The sequence below is a fragment of the Coregonus clupeaformis genome, chromosome 10 (genome assembly GCF_020615455.1).
Source record: "Coregonus clupeaformis isolate EN_2021a chromosome 10, ASM2061545v1, whole genome shotgun sequence".
Classification (NCBI taxonomy): domain Eukaryota; kingdom Metazoa; phylum Chordata; class Actinopteri; order Salmoniformes; family Salmonidae; genus Coregonus; species Coregonus clupeaformis.
This window is the reverse complement of record NC_059201.1, coordinates 54,411,099-54,432,411: the sequence shown is the minus strand read 5'-3', so window position 1 is coordinate 54,432,411 and position 21,313 is coordinate 54,411,099. Positions and strand designations below refer to the sequence as shown.

Genomic DNA, 21,313 nt, shown 5'->3' with positions numbered 1-21,313 from the left:
CTTTACTCATTTCATATGTATATACTGTATTCTATTCTACTGTATTTTAGTCAATGCCACTCCGACATTGCTCGTCCTAATATTTATATATTTCTTAATTCCATTATTTTACTTTTAGATTTGTGTATTGTTGTGAATTGTTAAATACTACTACACTGTTGGAGCTAGGAACACAAGCATTTCGCTACACCCGCAATAACATCTGCTAAATATGTGTATGTGACCAATAAAATTGGATTTGATTTGAATTGATTTGGAATAATTGATTCTCAGGAGAAATGGCCTCGATCCTTTCCACACCATTTTGTACCTTTACACCAAAGGGGGGGCAGAGTTACCTCTGCTGCAGAGGATAAGTTCATTAGAGTTACCAGCCTCAGAAATTGCAGCCCAAAGAAATGCTTCACAGAGTTCAAGTCACAGACACATCTCAACCTCAACTGTTCAGTGGGGGCTGTGTGAATCAGGCCTTCATGGTCGAATTGCTGCAAAGAAACCACTACTAAAGGACACCAATAATAAGAAGAGACTTGCTTGGGCCAAGAAACACGAGCAATGGACATTAGATCGGTGGAAATTTGTCCTTCGGTCTGGAGTCCAAATTTGAGATTTTTGTTTCCAACGCCGTGGCTTTGTGAGACGCGATGTGGGTGAACGGATGATCTCCGCATGTGTATTTCCCACTGTAAAACATGGAGGAGGAGGTGTTATGGTGTGGGGGTGCTTTGCTGGTGACACTGTCTGTGATTTATTTAGAATTCAAGGCACACTTAACCATCATGGCTACCACAGCATTCTGCAGTGATACGCCATCCCATCTGGTTTGGGCTTAGTGGGACTATCATTTGTTTTTCAACAGGACAATGACCCAACACACCTCCAGGCTGTGTAAGGGCTATTTTACCAAGAAGGAGAGGGATGGAGTGCTGCATCAGATGACCTGGCCTCCACAATACCCCGATCTCAACCCAATTGAGATAGTTTGGGATGAGTCGGACCACAGAGTGAAGGAAAAGCAGCCAACAAGTGCTCAGCATATGTGGGAGCTTCTTCAAGACTGTTGGAAAAACATTCCAGGTGAAGCTGGTTGAGAGAATACCAAGTGTGCAAAGCTGTCAAGGCAAAGGGTGGCTATTTGAAGAATCTCAAATATGAAATATACAGTGAGGGGAAAAAAGTATTTGATCCCCTGCTGATTTTGTACGTTTGCCCACTGACAAAGACATGATCAGTCTATTATTTTAATGGTAGGTTTATTTGAACAGTGAGAGACAGAATAACAACAAAAAAATCCAGAAAAACGCATGTCAAAAATGTTATTAATTGATTTGCATTTTAATGAGGGAAATAAGTATTTGACCCCTCTGCAAAACATGACTTAGTACTTGGTGGCAAAACCCTTGTTGGCAATCACAGAGGTCAGACGTTTCTTGTAGTTGGCCACCAGGTTTGCACACATCTCAGGAGGGATTTTGTTCCACTCCTCTTTGCAGATTTTCTCCAAGTCATTAAGGTTTCGAGGCTGACGTTTTGGCAACTCGAACCTTCAGCTCCCTCCACAGATTTTCTATGGGATTAAGGTCTGTAGACTGGCTAGGCCACTCCAGGACCTTAATGTGCTTCTTCTTGAGCCACTCCTTTGTTGCCTTGGCCGTGTGTTTTGGGTCATTGTCATGCTGGAATACCCATCCACGACCCATTTTCAATGCCCTGGCTGAGGGAAGGAGGTTCTCACCCAAGATTTGATGGTACATGGCCCCGTCCATCGTCCCTTTGATGCGGTGAAGTTGTCCTGTCCCCTTAGCAGAAAAACACCCCCAAAGCATAATGTTTCCACCTCCATGTTTGACGGTGGGGATGGTGTTCTTGGGGTTATAGGCAGCATCCTTCCTCCTCCAAACACGGCGAGTTGAGTTGATGCCAAAGAGCTCCATTTTGGTCTTCTTTGACCTCAACACTTTCACCCAGTTCTCCTCTGAATCATTCAGATGTTCATTGGCAAACTTCAGACGGCCCTGTATATGTGCTTTCTTGAGCAGGGGGACCTTGCGGGCGCTGCAGGATTTCAGTCCTTCACGGCGTAGTGTGTTACCAATTGTTTTCTTGGTGACTATGGTCCCAGCTGCCTTGAGATCATTGACAAGATCCTCCCGTGTAGTTCTGGGCTGATTCCTCACCGTTCTCATGATCATTGCAACTCCACGAGGTGAGATCTTGCATGGATCCCCAGGCCGAGGGAGATTATCAGTTATTTCGTGTTTCTTCCATTTGCGAATAATCGCACCAACTGTTGTCACCTTCTCACCAAGCTGCTTGGCGATGGTCTTGTAGCCCATTCCAGCCTTGTGTAGGTCTACAATCTTGTCCCTGACATCCTTGGAGAGCTCTTTGGTCTTGGCCAAGAGAGTTTGGTCTTGGTGGAGAGTTTGGAATCTGATTGATTGCTTCTGTGGACAGGTGTCTTTTGTACAGGTAACAAACTGAGATTAGGAGCTCTCCCTTTAAGAGAGTGCTCCTATTCTCAGCTCGTTACCTGTATAAAAGACACCTGGGAGCCAGAAATCTTTCTGATTGAGAGGGGGTCAAATACTTATTTCCCTCATTAAAATGCAAATCAATTTATAACATTTTTGACATGCATTTTTCTGGATTTTTTTGTTGTTATTCTGTCTCTCACTGTTCAAATAAACCTACCATTAAAATTATAGACTGATAATTTCTTTGTCAGTGGGCAAACGTACAAAATCAGCAGGGGATCAAATACTTTTTTCCCTCACTGTATTTGTTTAACACTTTTTTGCTTACTACATGATTCCATATGTGTTATTTCATAGTTTGGAAAAACCCTTGAATGAGTAGGTGTGTCCAAACTTTTGACTGGTACTGTAAGTCATCCAACAATCTAAAACCAACTGTTTCAAATGCTGTCAAAAGAGGGCCAGAGAAGAGTCACTAATGTTGCACCAGTGTGAACTTTGAACTTTTTCCAGAGGTAAATAGGGAAGCAAAAAACAATAAGCTACTTTAATATACTTTAATTCATGTGTATTATATATCTTCTACTTATTTATTAATTGTAAATAATTGCCCCAGTGGGATGAATTAATCATTCATAAAAAAGTAAATGAAGCATACTTTTATTTAGACTATACTGTACCTAATACAGTATTATATTCCTGATGGAAAACCGGTGCAAACTTCATAAAATCTGAAGACATCTGACCCAGAATTGTACAACGGGTGACATGAAGCTAAGCAATGACTGTAGTAGATTGCTAAACTTCTAGAAATGTGCAGTTTCTTCATCTTTACACCTTACACTATTTTCTATCTTACCATCTTATTTATTCTATAAGCTCAGTGTGGACAAATGGGTGAAAATGACAATAGATAACTATACGCATCATAGAACAAGACAAGAAACAGTGTTTCTGTATATTTATTCTGTGTACAACAATAGACAGTTACAGGCAATGACACTTGTTTAGCAATTGAAAACTTTGGTGATGCATAACAGCTTGTGAATACCTGAACACTTTGTATTTTTTTATATTGCTCTGAAATTCGTAGTAATGTTTTAGTTTACAATATCCACCGACGGCACAACCGTTTTGACACGTGTACGTACACACACACAAAAAGGAACCTGACGAATAACTTGTGCGATCAAGAAAAGTAGCTATACAAACAGGATTGTGGAGGTGACTTCACTATCGTGTCACCTCCAAAATGTCTTTCCACGATGAGGAACTCTGGTACTGTCAACACAGACCCATAACCCTCTTTTCCCTTAGCTTTATATACAAACACAACAGTAAACTAGGAAATATGTACTTCAACCATCACTTTCACCCTTGGGTATAAATGACCGTTCCAAATCTCATACATCCCCCTCAGTCCTCTTAAAACAATACAAATGACAAAAACATTGTCTGAAGTCAGTCCTTAGTCGTCTCATCTCTGTTTGGGATTGTTATTTTGGATGAAGTGAAACAAGTGTCCATCTGTCAGGTGGATTGTCTGTTTGTCCAACTGTTGAAAATGGATCCTCCGAGTCCCAAAGCAGATGAGTGTCTTCTGCCCACCATTACAAAAGCAATCCCTCCCTTCCCCACAGTTTCTCCTCTTTCTGGGTGTAACATGACCTAATTTCCTCCTCCTTTCACGCAATGTCTGTGACATCACTTCATGTCACAGACATTGGGTCATCGTAATTCTTCAAAACAGCTTCCTTCCCTCGTCTCCACTCCCTCACAACCGCTGACCTAAAGTTATTTGTCTGGTGAAAGCCAAAACGATGGAACAATGTACACTAGCTTCTTTCACCTGTCAGCGGTTCGAGAGGAACGGGAAACAGAGCAAGGAAGCCATTTTGGGGCGTCCATTATGAACAGTCACGAACAACAGAATGGAAGGAAAAGGGGAACGGAGGCCATCTTGAGTGAGAGCCAGTATCACTACCACCCTCCATGGTCCTAGTCTTAGTGCCCGTTGCTCTCTGACACTGATGTAGGAGTGGACGGGGTGGAGGAACGAGAGGCATTCGACCCCTTCTCCCCCCCAGGGCTGGCAGCGGTTGGTACACTCTCTGGGGCCTTGGCCCCTGTGGTAACATCTGCAGCGGCCGCAGCGGCCCTGGCTGCGGTGATGGCGGACACAGGCTTGGGCTGGGCCTGCAGGCCGGGGCTGCAGATGAGGTGGTGGCGCTCCCAGTCCTTGTGTTGGCAGAAGGAGCCGCAGTAGCGCGCCGCGTTGCAGCCGCTGCACGTCTCGCTGGCCTTGCGCCCACAGTTCCAGCAGCACTGCAGGGAGAGCGAAATGGAGAGGTTTAGTATAGAGATAAATAATAGACTACAGCTGTGTATGTGTAGACTACGTGCAGGGGGAGAGGAAGAGTGTGTGTACACTATATTTATGGAGAAATGGACAAAGTATACTAGGCAAGTAGTATGTAAATACCACAGTAGTGCATCTACATGTCCTGCAGCTTTGACTATTATTCATATGTGCTCACTATGACTCTCTCTTCACAGTATGTGTGTACACTTAGAAAAAGGGTTCCAAAACAGTTCAGCTGTCCCCATAGGAGAACCCTTTCAGGTTCCATGTAGAACCCTCTGTGGAAAGGGTTCTACATGGGTTCTACCTGGAACCAGAAAAGGTTTCTTCAAAGGGTTCTCCTATGGGGACAGCCGAAGAACCCTTTAAGGTTCTAGATAGCACCTTTTTTTTCCTAAGAGTGTACACAGTTATGTACTTATGCACTAATCTATCCTCCGAACCTCGCTGGAGTCCTCCTGCTCGTTGATGACCTGGATGGCGTCCTCGGTGGCCTTCCTCTTGGCCTCGGACAGCGTCTTCTCCATCTTGGCGCGCTCAGCCGTGATCATCTCAAAGGCCTTCTGCTCCGCCTCAGCCACAGCCTTCTGCACCTCGTCCATGGCCTGACGCTTTACTTCATTCACTGCCTCTTCTGTGAGAGAGGGCACACAGGGGGTCAGGTTTTAGTCCATGTGGTGGTTTTAGGATACATAGTGGTTCTAATAGATGGATGAAGGGGGCTCCTTTATATGAAATGTATATTGAAATATATGTTATTTTTTTCATGAGCGAGAGAGGGAGAGAAAAAGAGATAGAGAGGGGAAGAAGAAGAACATTTCATGTTGAATGCACACACGGGACATTGAACACTGTTGTACCTGCCCTTACCAGCTTTTCTCCAGATCTCATCCGGCACGTAGCCCGAGCCAGGCCGCGGCGCAAAGTCTCTCTGGGATTCTGAAAAAAAAAAAAAAAAAAAAGTTAGCACCCGGCAGACTTGTGTGAGATAGCACCATCCGCTCTATTTACTTGGGATATACAATCCCCTCACTAACCACACCAATTCAACCTTCCCCAGTTGTCCAAATTAACCGAATAGCCGGGCAGCTTGAAGAAGGAGTACATTGGCTAGGGCAGAGGAGCTGACAACCAAGCTGTAGCTACATCCTGTTTGTTTTCACTCTCACTCTTTATCCCTCTCTTCTCTCTCTTTTCTCTCTCTCTCTGAGCTGCTCTTCTCAATCCAGACCCATGCCCAAGCTCTGTGGTGCCCGGGCTGGGTTTGGACTGTGTACACTGTGCCCAGACACACTGCTGGGCACACAGATGGCACTCCGGCCGGGCGGCGGGCAGCCAGCTCTGGGTCTTACAGGATGGCAGGCTGTCACTGCCAGGGCCTTCTGTGGCCAATCTGGACGGGGGCAGCGTTGGCACCTGTCTGGGGGCCATGGAGCAGCATGGGCCCAGGAGAGAGGAGCAGACGAGCACTGAGAGACAAACACTGCCAGCAAGACTGAGTCTGCATCCCAAATGGCAGCTTATTCCTTACCAATATACAGAATATGATGCCATTTGGAATGCATCCTGTATAGGTTTCGAAATGTGTCATTAGTGTGTTGATGGGTGTAGTTCTGTAGATGAACACCAGAGGGCAGTGGGTTTATGTGTGCGACCTTGTGGGAGCTCAGTAGCAGGCGGTTGCTTCAGCAGCTCACCATCAAGGGGCCTACTAGTTTTTAATCCCTTACCCCAGGAATCCCACCTGACAAGATACACACCTGATCGACAGATCTATATATATATATATAATGCATTGATTCATTCAAGGCCAAATCCTAAGGGTAGAAATGAACTTAACTTCTCACCCATGGATTTGAGCTCATAAGAGTTAGTTATAATGTAAAGACAGAAGACCACCCACCATTGGTGAGTCCCTCGGCCGTGTGGGGGCTGTGGGTCTTGGAGAAGGGCGCGGGCATGGTGGCGGCCCCTCCCTTGCGGGGGTCCTCCTGCTCGCTGGAGCGCCGCCGCCAGTAGTTGAGCTCCTCGCGGTCGGACTCCTGGCAGCGGCGCAGCACGGCCACCGAGCGCCGCGTCTTCTCCACCATGTCCACGATGCAGTTCAACACCTGGAGACGGGAGGGACGGAGACAGAAAGAGGGGACCTTCAGAGAGATCCATTTTTGTATATATATATATTTTTAATCTTAATTGATTTTGATATTAGAGCCTTTTAGATAGCAAGTAGATACAATGGAGGGCTTCAGTTCTGGCCCACCCAATTTTCCAAATGTCCAACCACAAAATATGTCCTATATCTACACTACTGCAGTAGATATAGCTTACCTCTGCAGATACAGTATATGTCAGTGGAGGCTGCTGAGGGGAGGACGGCTCATAATAATGTCCGGAATGGAGCCAATGGTATAGCATCAAACACCTGGAAACCATGTATTTGATCCCATTCTACTCATTCTTCTCCAGCCATTACCATGATCCCGTCCTCCCCAATTAAGGTGCCACCAACCTCCTGTGGTATATGTCATAACGTGGGGCTAAGTAATAGCTATATACAGTAGTGTTAATTGGGGTGCATAACGAGTCTCAATACACAGGCCTGTTTTGTGAGACAAAATAAATATCATTTCATTGGGTAGGACTCCTGCTTTGCGCAGTCAATCACTACTGGAGCGCAAGGCTCTCGAATGTAGACAGCCGATTGCTTTAACACAAGTCCACCACTGTGAACGGGACACCCAGTCTGACACAGCCTCGATGGTTCCACCAGGCATTGAGAGGAGCTACGGCACTTATAGTTCCAGTGGTGGTAGCGGCGTCTACTGTCAGCAGCAGTACTTACATGATCCAGATGCCTCCACTCGTCGGCCCACTCTCTGTCTGTCAGCCTGTGGTCCACGGGCTCCTCGCGGTAGCCCCCGTTAGTGCCTGATTAGAAAGACGAGACAAATGAAAGATTAAAGTGGTGATTAAAAAGGAACACGTCATTACAAATGAATATGTCAGGAAGAGAGGCGGAGAGAAGGGGGTGAAAGTGGTGTCCATTAATCATAATAGTCAATCCCACAATAACATTTAGATGGTCTTATTTCACAACAACATTCCATGTCATGACCATAGCTTAGTGACAAGCTGTGGTCTACCATCTCGCTACTAGCTTTACTGTTTCGCTTCCTCATACACAAGAGAGAGGAAGAGGAGGAGTGAAAGACGAAGAGTGGCAAAAGAGTTAAGGATAGAAGGGAGGGGAGAGAGAGAGAGAGATATTCAGTAGGGGATAAGGGCAATACTGAGAATACAAAACATTAGGAACACCTGCTCTTTCCATGACATAGACTGACCAGGTGAATCCAGGTGAAAGCTATGATTCCTTATTGATGTCACTTGTTAAATCCATTTCAAATCAGTGTAGATGATGGGGAGGAGACAGGTTAAATAAGTATTTTTAAGCATTGAGACAATTGAGACATGGATTGTGTATGTGTGCTATTCAGAGGGTGAATGGGCAAGACAAAATATTTAAGTGCCTTTGAACGGGGTATGATCAGGGATGCCAGGCGCACCGGTTTGTGTCGAGAACTGCAACACTGCTGGGTTTTTCACGCTCAACAGTTTCCGTGTGTATCAAGTATGGTCCACCACCCAAAGGACATCCAGCCAACTTGACACAACTGTGGGAAGCATTGGAGTCAACATGGGTAAGCATCCCTGTGGAACGCTTTCGACACCTTGTCGAGTCCATGCCCTGACGAGTTGAAGCTGTTCTGAGGGCAAAAGCGGGTGCAACTCAATATTAGGAAGGTGTTCCTAATGTTTTGTACACTCAGTGTATATCAGAGCGAGAGACGTAAAAACTAAGAAAGAGTTTAAAAAAAAGAGATGAAAAGAGATGAAAAGAAAGAAGAGCGATAAAGAAAGAGAGAGCGAGCGGATGAAAGACAGAGGGAGAGGGGACAGAGCGAGGTCTTTTAATGAGAACCAGACCCCGGGCCCAGTCACGGCATGCAGCAGCGCTGGGACTCCCCCACATCTGGAGGTCAGCTGTCAGTGTAAAACCACCGACACCATCCCCACCCCCCTCTCCTCCCCATTTCTGCCTCCTGTGGCTGGGTAACTGTCGGGGAGTAGTGGGCATCCCCTCCCCATGGTCTGAAGCCAGCAGCATTCCATGGAGGGAGCTGTTCAGGCCGTGTGGCGCAGGCCCACTTCTAAACACAGCCACCCCCTGGCTAAGCAGAGCTGATACCCGCTCTGGTTTGGATGAGTGCAGGGAAGAGATAGCACACACAAACACACAAAGAGAGGCAAACACACACGAACAGACAAACATATAACACAACATTCAAAGACACAAATACACACTTGAACAACAAAAAGGAACAAACACACACATACATACATATTGGCTCATTAATGGTCACACACACTACCCCCCCACACACACACACTATCTATCCACCCCACACACCTCTCTCCTTCTCCCCTGTCTCCACCCCTGCTGCTGTTTCTCATCAGCGCTCCCCAGTTCAAAGCTCTCTGAGATGTGGCGGTGAACAGGCTGGATGGCTTACTGCACCTTGGGACGCAACGCTCGTAAACAACCCCCCCCCCCCCTGCTTCGACTCCCTAAAGGTGTGCCTCGGCATGAACTACTGTCGTTTCCTTAGGGGGGTAGTGTGTGTGTGTTCGCTTCTGTGTTTATGCGAGTGTGTGTCTACTTTGTTGAATATCCCATCTGGCCATTGACATTGACAGGGACCAGATGGCACGCAGATTTACAATGAACTAGATACAATCTTCTCTCAAAGGTACACTACTTCCTGGGTAGTTTGGCACACTTTCTAAGCACACGTGGGGTCCCATGGATTTATGGCCTTCGGAGAACTTCTATGCCGTTTGCTGTGCATGTCCACACACACACACTTGCTCGCATGGACACCCACACAGACCACCCATTGGCAGCTTTCATATCGACCACACTAAAGGCTGGTTGTGTGTGAGTGAGAAAGAGTGCTGTTTTATGATGCAACCTCTGTGTTGCTTGAGTCATCCCTTACGAGTGTTGTGGAAAACAGCAGAGGGATCAATGTGAGAGAATCAAGGATACCTACATCTGTTCATGTAGGGCTAAACCCTGAGCTTGTATATGCATCTGGGTTGTATTTGTTTTGTGTGTGTCTCTTCTTAGAGGTCTCTCTCTCCAATTATTTTGTATGGGTGGCCCCAGCGGGAATCAAACCCACAATCCCTTGGCGTTGCAAGCACCATGCTCTACCGACTGAGCCACACAGGACCACCAGTAGGTGTGTACAGTAAACATGTGTTTTATCTACCTGGTAGTCTGGGCCTGTCCTTCAGCTCGCGGAGCTCCAGTATCCGGCTCTCACGGTGCAGTAGGTGGGGGGCGCTGATGTCCTCCAGGGCGTAGTGTTGCAGTGGGGGCGGCGTGGGGTGCAGCTGAGCGCTGAGGGGCAGGGGATGGGCCGGGCTGTGGCGGGGCGCAGGGCTGATGGTGCAGATGCGCTTGGTTGGGGGCTCCAGGGGGGCGGGCGGGCGCTCGTGGAAGCCATTCTCTTTGGCCCTGCAGGAAAGATGTCGGGGAGGGAAGGCATGAGAGAGAGTGGAAATGTGTACGTGTGATATTGGGGAGGGCCGTCTGTTGTGTTTGGGGCTGCTTGCAAACTATACATGGATGTGTGTCTGTCTCTCTGATCTCTGTGTGTGTGTGTGTGTGTGTCTACAGTATATGTCTGTATGTATATGACAGTCTTTCCCCTACCTGTTGGGACTGTGTCGCTCTTGGTGTGTGTGTGTGTGTGTGTGTGTGTGTGTGTGTGTACATTTTGTCTGTCTGTATGTCTCTCTCTCTCCCTCCTACCTGTTAGGGCTGTGTCTCTTGGTGGCCATGTCTCTCTCTCTCTCGCTGGGCTCCAGCAGCAGTTCTGAGGAGTCGGGGGGCGAGGCCAGCGTGGTGCTGAGCAGGAGGTGCTCATGTTGGGATAGGTACTGGGCCGGGGTCTGCTTGGCCGCACGCGCACAGTGGAGCAACTCCCTCTGCAGTAGGGGCAGGTTGGCCTGGGGGGGGGAAAGGGAGGTGAGTGTCATTTGGAAAGCAGAGAGAGAGCGAGATAAGTATAATATACAGTATTCTTGTGAGTTCCTGTAATTATGTTTTCTCAAAGCCTACAAAATCTAACTACAGGGATCACGGCTGTCAAGGAAACGCCACGGAAACGCAGTGGCATCATGGAGACAGTATAGATGCCATACTGTTGCCATAAAAGAGCTGGCTACTATTTCTTAGCTGACAAAACTAGTTGGGAATATCTTCATTCTCTATGACTTTACTGATCAAAAGTTAAATATGCTGATCTGATCTTGTGCAAATTCGAAGTGAATTTCCTATTAAATCCAACTGACATGTCCACAAAATATCATTACATGTCATTTTTTGGTGAAAAACCTGAAACGCATCAGCGACTTATTTACATATCGCGGTATGGTCATGGAGCCTCTGCGGAGTCCTCACGGAAATGCCATGGCGACACGGCAGAGACACTAGGCAGAGACGTATCACTGAGGAGGCCCAGGGGGAGAAAGACATACAGCAGATCTCTCCCTGAGAGGCCAGAGACTAACACACATGCATACACACACACTCTCTCCCCTCCTCACGGGGGTTAAAAATGGCCGCCGTCTCAGTCTGTCTGCCTAGCGTAAGCCCCGTGACTGTTTCTGCTGCCCACCTTTCAGTAGATCACTGCAAAACCCAAACACATAGGAGGAGAAATGAGGCTTCATGTAAGGGAGTGTGTGTAGTAGAAGCAAGGCTGAGTGGAATGAGAGTCTGCGGAGGTCAAATGAGACAGAGAAGAGGGAGGGACAGAACGATACAGAGGAGGAGAGGAGGAAGACAAACATCACATGGTGCAATCAGAACGCAGGCCCCCTCGTAGGGGGTAAAGAGAGCGGGACAAGCGAAAGAGAGAAAAAGAGTGATGAGCGGAGGCAGAACAGAATGGCCACCGAGCCTGATGAGAGGATGCAGGCCCCTCCCTCCCTCCCTCTCTCTATTTCTCTTTCCATCTCTTAATGAGCAACAGGTCCGAGTGTGCTTATAATTATAGACTTCCTCATTCCCCCGTTCTCCATTTAAGACCCTTACCCCCCCTACCCAGGGCCACCGCTACATCAGTCCACCACATATGTTGTCTGTCAGTTAAGCGCCGGTCTCTCTCTCTGCTGGGCGGATGCGAAATTGGCGGCGCCGGGCAAGCCTGAATGACTGCTTTCTTTTAATGCGACACAGAGTCCATATGGCGCACTGTTGAGCCCCATTAAAGGAGGGAGGGAATGGTTTATAGTCATGTTTCACACTTCCGAGCTCTGTCCCTCTTTCTTTTCGAGCTATCCACTGCCACGGTGCTAAGGAGGGAAGGAGGGAGGGCGGGAGAAGTTGGGGAGCCTGGTAAATTAAGAAGAAGAAAAAATGTATTTTATTCTTTCAGAGAGTCGGGGTTCTGAAAGGTGAAGGAGAGGTAAACCATGGAAAAAGAGCTGATTTTCACCTTCTGAAGAATGGAGCAAAAACACTGAGAAATTTGACTTGTTGGAAGATTTATGTTGGCTTGTCATGAGGGTAGCTCTTAATAAGTATTCAATTTCAGGCCCCCATGTTGCAAAGTTACTCAACGGCCCAATTAAATAGCGCAACCCCTGTCGCTCGTTAAGTCAACGCATACAACTATATTGTTACTTGGGAATGACCGAAAGGCAATAAATAAATACATTCACAACCCCAATTCTCTGTTTGTATGACAAACGTCTTGACGTCGAATATTCAATTTGAGAAATGTCCATGTTTTCCTAATTTGTAATAATGCTACCGTGTACTTGCGGTTTCTCATTATTTATTACCATATTTGCATTATTATTAGTTCAAGATTTCTGAAGCTCCTCTATGGTTCATGAAAGGAATAGGGCTGCGTCTCAAACGGTACCCTATATAGTGCACTACTTTTGACCAGAGCTAGCTGGAGGTTGGTGGCACCTTAATTGGGGAGGACGGGCTCGTGGTAATGGCTGGAGCGGAATAGCTGGAATGGTATCAAATACATCAAACACATGGTTTCCAGGTGTTTGATGCCAATCCATTTGCTACGTTCCAGCCACTATCATGAGCCGTTCTCCTCTCAGCAGCTTCCATTAAGACAGACAGATAATCTTTCAGTGGAGACTGCTGAGGGGAGGATGGCATTTGGGATGCACACTCGCTGTTCCTTCAATACAAAACATCTGCTTTTTCCACCCCTGATTTCATGACTAATTATATGCAGTCCTTGAATCATTGTAAACCTCCTCCGAACATCAAACGCCTTGTGAAGAGGACAAAGGGGAACGCTGTCGTCCGCACAGCACAGGCCTGGATTCAGTTTATCAATATTTCCACCACATAGGGAGAGAACGAGAGAGAGACAGATAGAAAGAGAAATAGAGAGAGGGGAAATAGAGAGAAGGTAGGTGTTACCTTGAGGAAGGGAATGACGAAGGGTCTCAGGGGGAAGTTGGTGGCTTCTTGGAGCCGCGAGTGGAACTCCTCGATGGTGACCGTTGAATTCTGGGACAGAAGAGAGATCAGCCAACCACAGTTCCCCTCTCAAGGTTCAAAGTCTCCAACACTGAGCGTGTTTTAGATCAACTATGTTGCAGTCGTCAGCAACTGCAGACTGACTGATCTACAAATCATTTGGCATCATAAATAGACCCAAACTACAGTGGATCAGTCCATTTGTAGATCAGTCAAAATGGATGCTCTCGGACACGATGATAGACTTTAAATCGCTTCGATCACTGAGTGACCAGTGCAATAACTACAGAGCACCTTAAGTAAGTTTCCCTTTCAACTGTCAATCAACCTGCTCATGGATGAAAGATGATTGTGCACAGATGATAGATAGGTATTATCTGGAGCACAGTGCTCAATATGTTGCAGATGGGGCCTCTCAAAACCAATACTGTAGGTCCACTTGAGCCACATATAGCGAATATACGGGCATGTTCCTTCCAAAATAAAATATAGGCCTACATAAATAAACATACTATATTTTATACTGAACAAATATCTAAATGCAACATGTAAAGTGTTGGTCCCATGTTTCATGAGCTGAAATAAAAAAGCGTATTTCTCAAATTGTGTGTGCAAATTTGTTAACGTCCTTGTTTGTGAGCATTTCTCCTTTGCCAAGATAATCCATCCACCTGACAGGTGTGGCATATCAAGAAGCTGATTAAACAGCATGATCATTACACAGGTGCACCTAGTGCTGGGAACAATAAAAGGCCACTCTAAAATGTGCACCTGGACAGCTGATGAAACTGTGGAGTATTTCTGTTTGTAATAAAGCCCTTTTGTGGGGAAAAACTCATTCTGATATGCCTTCCCAGGCCCACCAATGGCTGCGCCCCTGCCCAGTCATGTGAAATCCTTAGGGCCTAATTTATTTATTTCAATTGACTGATTTCCTTACATGTAACTCAATAAAATCGTTGAAATTGTTGCATGTTGGTTTATATTTTTGGTCAGTATATGTTTGCCAGATTTGTAGTGAAATCAACATTTATGTTGAAATATATAATTCAATTAAACTCAATTCACTTTATTCATCCCGAGGGTAAATTATCAAATCGCTACTCAAATCAAATGCAACACATCAATACAGAACAATGCAAAGTGACAAGGTTTTTTACAGGCGTTCCATCCATCGTTCCTAAAATGTTTCATCAACCACTTACCACGAGGGCAAGCACCAGGTTGCGGACGCTCTCTCCGATCTCGGGGGAGATGTCGTTGCCGAACTGCTGCAGCGTCGTCAGGAAGCGTTTGAGCTTGCTGAGCTGCCTGGCACCGCACGTGGCCGGGAGCTGCTGATTGGCCAGCGAGGAGGAAGAAGAGGAGCTGGGCCCGTTGCTGTAGCGCTGGGGCGGTGAGGGCACGGCGTTCAGCATGGGCGGGGAGTGGTGGATCCCATTGGTCACTGGGGGAGGGAAGAGGTGGCACGGGGTGGGAGAAGAGCCAAAGAGAGGTCAGCGTAGGAGGTCAAAGAAGTTACCGGAGGAGCTGATAGACTGAATGGGTTGACGCAATCTTTCATATTGGAATCGTCAGATCTTTTATCATGTTTAAGATTTAAGGCCATGAATTAAGGCAGACAAAGACAAGAAGACATACATTTACAGTATCAGGATACACAAAAATCATGTACCACAATCCCCTAATCCAGGGGTGTCAAACTCATTCCACGGAGAGCAGTGTCTGCGAGTTTTTGTTTTTTCCTTTCAATTAAGACCTAGACAACCAGGTGAGGGGAGTTCCTTACTAATTAGTGACCTTAATTAATCAATCAAGTACAAGGGAGGAGCAAAAACACTCGGCCCTCCGTGGAATGAGTTTGACACGTGCCCTAATCAATTTATGAATCACACAGCTCAAATCTGCTGGTTGCTATTAAAAAAGGAGTGAATCCTAACTTCCATTTATGTCACAATTTTCACTTAGCCATGCACTAAGTGAAAACTAAGTGAAGTTACGATTCACCCCAAAGAGCGCAGGCCCTTGGAGGCTCCTCTAGGGGGAGCTAGTGGCAGTGGAGGGGGGGGGCGCTGTCATGGTGTCGGCGAGTCTGTGTATGGTCAAGTTGCCCCTAGAAGCTTATCATGGGTCAGTTTTGTATTTCCCCCCCACTAATGTGTAAGGTTGCGATTGGGGGAGGAGAACGTGATCTTAGATCTGCACCTAAGGGAAACTTCACCCCGGCGCGCGGTACTCACGTGTGGTGGAGGAGAAGGAGGCTGGCCGAGGCCCGCTAGGGTTGATGGAGGGCAGGGGGGGCATGGTGGCGCTGCTGCTGGGGGCTGGTCTGGAATGAGTCTTGACATCCACAGGAGAGCCGGGCATGGCAGGGGTCTTCTTCTCTCCACTGTCTGAAGGGGGAGAAAGAGGGGAGGGGGAGGGAGAGAGAGAGAGGATGTGTGGTCAATAGGTGCATGTGGGGAGTGGTCGTTACGTGGTCGAGGTGTTCATTCAGACACAGTTTGCATGCAGGCACACACATCTGTACGTACATGGTAATGTGTGGCACAGTTGGTAGAGCATGGCGCTTGCAACGTCAGGGTTGTGGTTTTGATTCCCACGGGGGACCAGTACGAAAGAAGTATGAAAATGTATGAACTCACTACTGTCAGTTGCTCTGGATAAGTGTCTGCTAAATGACAAAAAAAATGTAAGTAAATGTAAGTAGGTTTGAAGTTTTGATCATCAGCCACTCAAGTTAAACACTATCCTAAGCCTCATTTTCAGATTCAGCTCAATATTTTCAATGCAGAGACTCTTCAAGTCCTTGCCTTTGTCAGAACCTCCCCCGCCTCCACTCCCACCCCCTTTAGACCCTACTAGAGAAACCAGATGTCTTGGGGTCTAGCCTTGCCTTGAGATCCTCCACCCCTCCATTGAGATCCATGGCAGAAGTGCTAATGAAGAAAAACCATTGTGTTCATGGAGAAGAATGGCTTTTCATTGAGCCAGTGGGACAGGGGCCGAAGAGAGAGGGGGAGAGAAGCAAAAGCTTTTGAATGTTAAACGCATACTTCTCAATATGCCACGGCCAATGAATGAACTGAATGGGACCACCAGATCAGGGGATGGGGAGAGAGAGACAGAGAAAGAGAGAGAGAAAGATTGTAATAATCTTTGGATCAGAGGGCGTCTTTGTTGGGGCAGATCCCATGAAGGCTGCATCTTGTCTCCATTTGGGGTGGATCAGACGCTTCCAACTGCTTTTAGACGGACGATTAATAGACAAGCAGGGTTTTAAAGGGTCAAAGGTTGGGTGAGACGGCTCTTTTCAATAGAGTTCCATGGTTTTAGGGCTTTTCTTTAGGGTGGGACTATTATGCTCTTTTGATGCTATGAACTGAGTGTCTGTCTCTTCATACACAAACATATGAATGCAATAGCCAGTACTTTAGTGACATTTAAGTGTGTATTGTATTTCATATGAAAGCGTGGGTTAATACAAACGTGGGTAAGAACTAGGGTGAAATACAATGTGGAGTTATTTGGCATGTTGAAATAAACAATAATTCTAGTAACTCATTAGTTCGTAGACAACCCTCAGAAAAGGGAAAAGCAACACAGGTATATGCTTGCTTTGTAGTCGATATTTTTCTTTTGAATGACCAAAGCCAGCACACAAGCATGGACACACACATTCCCACACAACAGCGAGGGTTGACCTGAACTCTCGGGCTTGCACCGTTGCACCCCACGATTTGACAGCCCCCCCTCTGCCCCTGCACCTGAGCCCCACTTTGACTCTACCCACCCTTCATTTGTCCCTCTTCTTGTCCTCCTCTCTCTCCATCCCGTGGCCTGCCTGCTATCACTCCACCTGTTCACTAGAGCAGGGGGCAGGAAGGAGGGCTATACACAGCCATTTGGGCTTCTGTCACACACAGACGCACGCACGCACACAGACACGCACGCACTCACACACCGTGCCAGCACGTCGCAGGGAGCCGCCTGGATCGCACACACACACCCTGGTTCCAATGCTCCACACACTCCTTATGGTCAGGAAATGAGGATGATGTCGCAATAGCACAATCCATGGGACGTATAACTTAATAATAACAATATCTGGGCCAACAACAAAAATAGTATGTTATGTGGGAATTCTTTCAGAACTGATATGCAACTCCATCGTCGGAGTAAACCCAACCCTCCATTGCTTTCAATATATTCATTTATTTTTTCAGTTTACCCCTACCTATATGTACTGGTACTCCCTGTACAGTGGAGGAAAAAAGTATTTAGTCAGCCACCAATTGTGCAAGTTCTCCCACTTAAAAAGATGAGAGAGGCCTGTAATTTTCATCATAGGTACACGTCAACTATGACAGACAAAATGAGGAAATAAAATCCAGAAAATCACATTGTAGGATTTTTTATGAATTTATTTGCAAATTATGGTGGAAAATAAGTATTTGGTCAATAACAAAAGTTTCTCAATACTTTGTTATATACCCTTTGTTGGCAATGACACAGGTCAAACGTTTTCTGTAAGTCTTCACAAGGTTTTCACACACTGTTGCTGGTATTTTGGCCCATTCCTCCATGCAAATCTCCTCTAGAGCAGTGATGTTTTGGGGCTGTCGCTGGGCAACACAGACTTTCAACTCCCTCCAAAGATTTTCTATGGGGTTGAGATCTGGAGACTGGCTAGGTCACTCCAGGACCTTGAAATGCTTCTTACGAAGCCACTCCTTCGTTGCCCGGGCGGTGTGTTTGGGATCATTGTCATGCTGAAAGACCCAGCCACGTTTCATCTTCAATGCCCTTGCTGATGGAAGGAGGTTTTCACTCAAAATCTCACGATACATGGCCCCATTCATTCTTTCCTTTACACGGATCAGTCGTCCTAGTCCCTTTGCAGAAAAACAGCCCCAAAGCATGATGTTTCCACCCCCATGCTTCACAGTAGGTATGGTGTTCTTTGGATGCAACTCAGCATTCTTTGTCCTCCAAACACGACGAGTTGAGTTTTTACCAAAAAGTTATATTTTGGTTTTATCTGACCATATGACATTCTCCCAAACCTCTTCTGGATCATCCAAATGCGCTCTAGCAAACTTCAGACGGGCCTGGACATGTACTGGCTTAAGCAGGGGGACACGTCTGGCACTGCAGGATTTGAGTCCCTGGCGGCGTAGTGTGTTACTGATGGTAGGCTTTGTTACTTTGGTCCCAGCTCTCTGCAGGTCATTCACTAGGTCCCCCCGTGTGGTTCTGGGATTTTTGCTCACCGTTCTTGTGATCATTTTGACCCCACGGGGTGAGATCTTGCGTGGAGCCCCAGATCGAGGGAGATTATCAGTGGTCTTGTATGTCTTCTATTTCCTAATAATTGCTCCCACAGTTGATTTCTTCAAACCAAGCTGCTTACCTATTGCAGATTCAGTCTTCCCAGCCTGGTGCAGGTCTACAATTTTGTTTCTGGTGTCCTTTGACAGCTCTTTGGTCTTGGCCATAGTGGAGTTTGGAGTGTGACTGTTTGAGGTTGTGGACAGGTGTCTTTTATACTGATAACAAGTTCAAACAGGTGCCATTAATACAGGTAACGAGTGGAGGACAGAGGAGCCTCTTAAAGAAGAAGTTACATGTCTGTGAGAGCCAGAAATCTTGCTTGTTTGTAGGTGACCAAATACTTATTTTCCACCATAATTTGCAAATAAATTCATAAAAAATCCTACAATGTGATTTTCTGGATTTTTTTCTTCTCAATTTGTCTGTCATAGTTGACGTGTACATATGATGAAAATTACAGGCCTCTCTCATCTTTTTAAGTGGGAGAACTTGCACAATTGGTGGCTGACTAAATACTTTTTTCCCCACTGTATATAGCAATGTTACTTTTACTCTATTGCTATTCACTGTGTATTTATTCCTCGTGTCACTATTTCTCTCTCTCTATTTTTTATCTTTATCTTGAACTCTGCATTGTTGGAAAAGGACCTGTAAGTAAGCATTTCACTGTAAGTCTACACCTGTTGTTTTACGATGATTTGATTTGTGCTTCGCTTGAGTACATCCGCCTCAAGTCAAAAGCATACCACACTGTCCGGGTTCACACTCTTTTCAAGAGGTAATTTTTCAGGATTTGTAAATAACATTTCTACCAAGACATAAAAAGGGAGACAGTGGCCGTGTCCAAAATCTGTCTTAACTACTACTTACTAAAACTTTAGAACTCAAGTATGGGTATTCGGACATGGCCAGTACTTGAACAGACTGTGTATTACAAGAACGCTTTCTTTATCAAGCCAATTTTGTAGCATGATTTACTACAGTAACCATACAGCTCTAGCATCACGCGCTAGTCAAATTAAATAGGGAAACCTTGGCTATGACAAAGGTAATCTAGAAGACATTGCATGGCGCCGTTACAGATCATTTAATGTAATATTTAAATGAGTTGGCCATAGCCGGATGACTTCCTACCTGTGACTACTACTGTCAGTCTGAAGGACACGTCGAGCAGCTGGCACATCAGCCCAAACACACACTATTAGGGAAAATGGTCCAGTGTTAGCGCAAAGAGACACCTATGTTTACCAGTCAATATTGGCCTTGTGCAAGAAGTCTATCTAGCTGGCCTGAGTGCCACCTGTCACCATATCCCTGATATGGATGAACAAAAAGGAAGACATAGAGAGAGCAACAACAAAGAAAATGAAAAAATGTGCCTGAAAAGTAACGCTGTAGTGTACATAGAAATATAATCTAGAATGACATAGAAATATAATCTAGAATGACTTGAATGTGGAAGCCCATTCCATAGCTTCTATTTCTATGATAATGTGAACATTCCCTGAAGCTGTTTCAAAGATCTGGTATACTTTTTAATTACTTTTTTTAAATGTCACGCAAAGGATAATACTATAGATTAGAATACACTGGCATAGATACCTAGTTAGCTTTCAGACAGTCCTAGCAAATTTACTGCTTGAGAAATTGCTCTTTGCTAAGAAGCCATTTATTATTTTTGACTATTGTAATTGAAAACAATTACAGTAAATGTACTTAATTGTTACCAAGAAATTATTTGATATTGAGATAAAAACAGCTACATTGGTCCTTCATATACTGTATATTACTACTAATCGTACTATAGCCTATTTAGAACATACTGTTTAGGACAAATGTATGCAGTATGAAACAAATATCAACATACTACTCATCCATACAGAGAAGGCGTCATTGAATTGGTAATCGCACTTGTTCCGCGCCAAATCGTTGATTTTTGTAGAGAATTGTTCCTCTATTCTGATTATCAGCTGTCGTCGAACACACGTGGGTGTGAAAAGACAATTATCTTCCTCAATAGTGTGTACCAAAATTCTACTAGATGAAAAGCCAAAATGAGTATGACATCTGAGCATTTAAAGTATACCAATTCATCGCAAACTCACATGGCCTACTATGTAGGCCGCAAGTATGCGTATTTGGACACGGCCTACCTCTTAAATCGTTCATGTTATTTTCTTATTTTATATAGATAGATATCTCCTGTGCACCAGGTGTCTCCAATCTCCCACTCTAATAAGCAATCTAACAGCTGTGGAGAGACTGGGGGTGGGAGAGAGAGGTTTCGAGAAACAGATGAAGCGGTGAACTGGAATGGCCGACATCCTCCTTACTGCGGTCTATTCCCTCATGGCCCGTAAAAGAGTCACTGCATTGAATAACTAGATCAAATGTGACACGTGTGTGTGTCTTGAGGATAATTGTGTTATATTTGAGTGGGTAATCAGATGAAAAATGCAGATGGAAGAAGCATGTTTAGTTGATAAGAGTGACTTTGAGCGTGTGGTACAGAAATGTCAATTATATGTCATCAGTTATCCTCTGTAGCTCAGC

At 45.6% G+C, this 21,313-nt stretch overlaps 1 protein-coding gene across 3 annotated transcripts in view; it reads right to left on the bottom strand.

Moving 5' to 3' along the window:
- Positions 1 to 3,421: 3,421 nt before the first annotated feature.
- The window catches only part of LOC121575573 (protein CBFA2T2-like), a 50,072-nt gene continuing 32,180 nt past the window's right edge, over positions 3,422 to 21,313 (bottom strand). For all 3 annotated transcript variants that reach the window (XM_041888751.2, XM_045223087.1, XM_045223088.1), the window contains exons 2-11: positions 15,667 to 15,819; positions 14,632 to 14,873; positions 13,367 to 13,456; positions 10,718 to 10,914; positions 10,173 to 10,420; positions 7,682 to 7,767; positions 6,743 to 6,950; positions 5,710 to 5,778; positions 5,283 to 5,473; positions 3,422 to 4,802 (exon numbers count right to left, since the gene is read on the bottom strand). In XM_041888751.2, the coding sequence (XP_041744685.1) occupies positions 4,482 to 4,802; positions 5,283 to 5,473; positions 5,710 to 5,778; positions 6,743 to 6,950; positions 7,682 to 7,767; positions 10,173 to 10,420; positions 10,718 to 10,914; positions 13,367 to 13,456; positions 14,632 to 14,873; positions 15,667 to 15,819 (1,805 nt within the window). In that variant the 3' untranslated portion in view covers positions 3,422 to 4,481. The remainder of the gene's footprint in view (positions 4,803 to 5,282; positions 5,474 to 5,709; positions 5,779 to 6,742; positions 6,951 to 7,681; positions 7,768 to 10,172; positions 10,421 to 10,717; positions 10,915 to 13,366; positions 13,457 to 14,631; positions 14,874 to 15,666; positions 15,820 to 21,313) is intronic.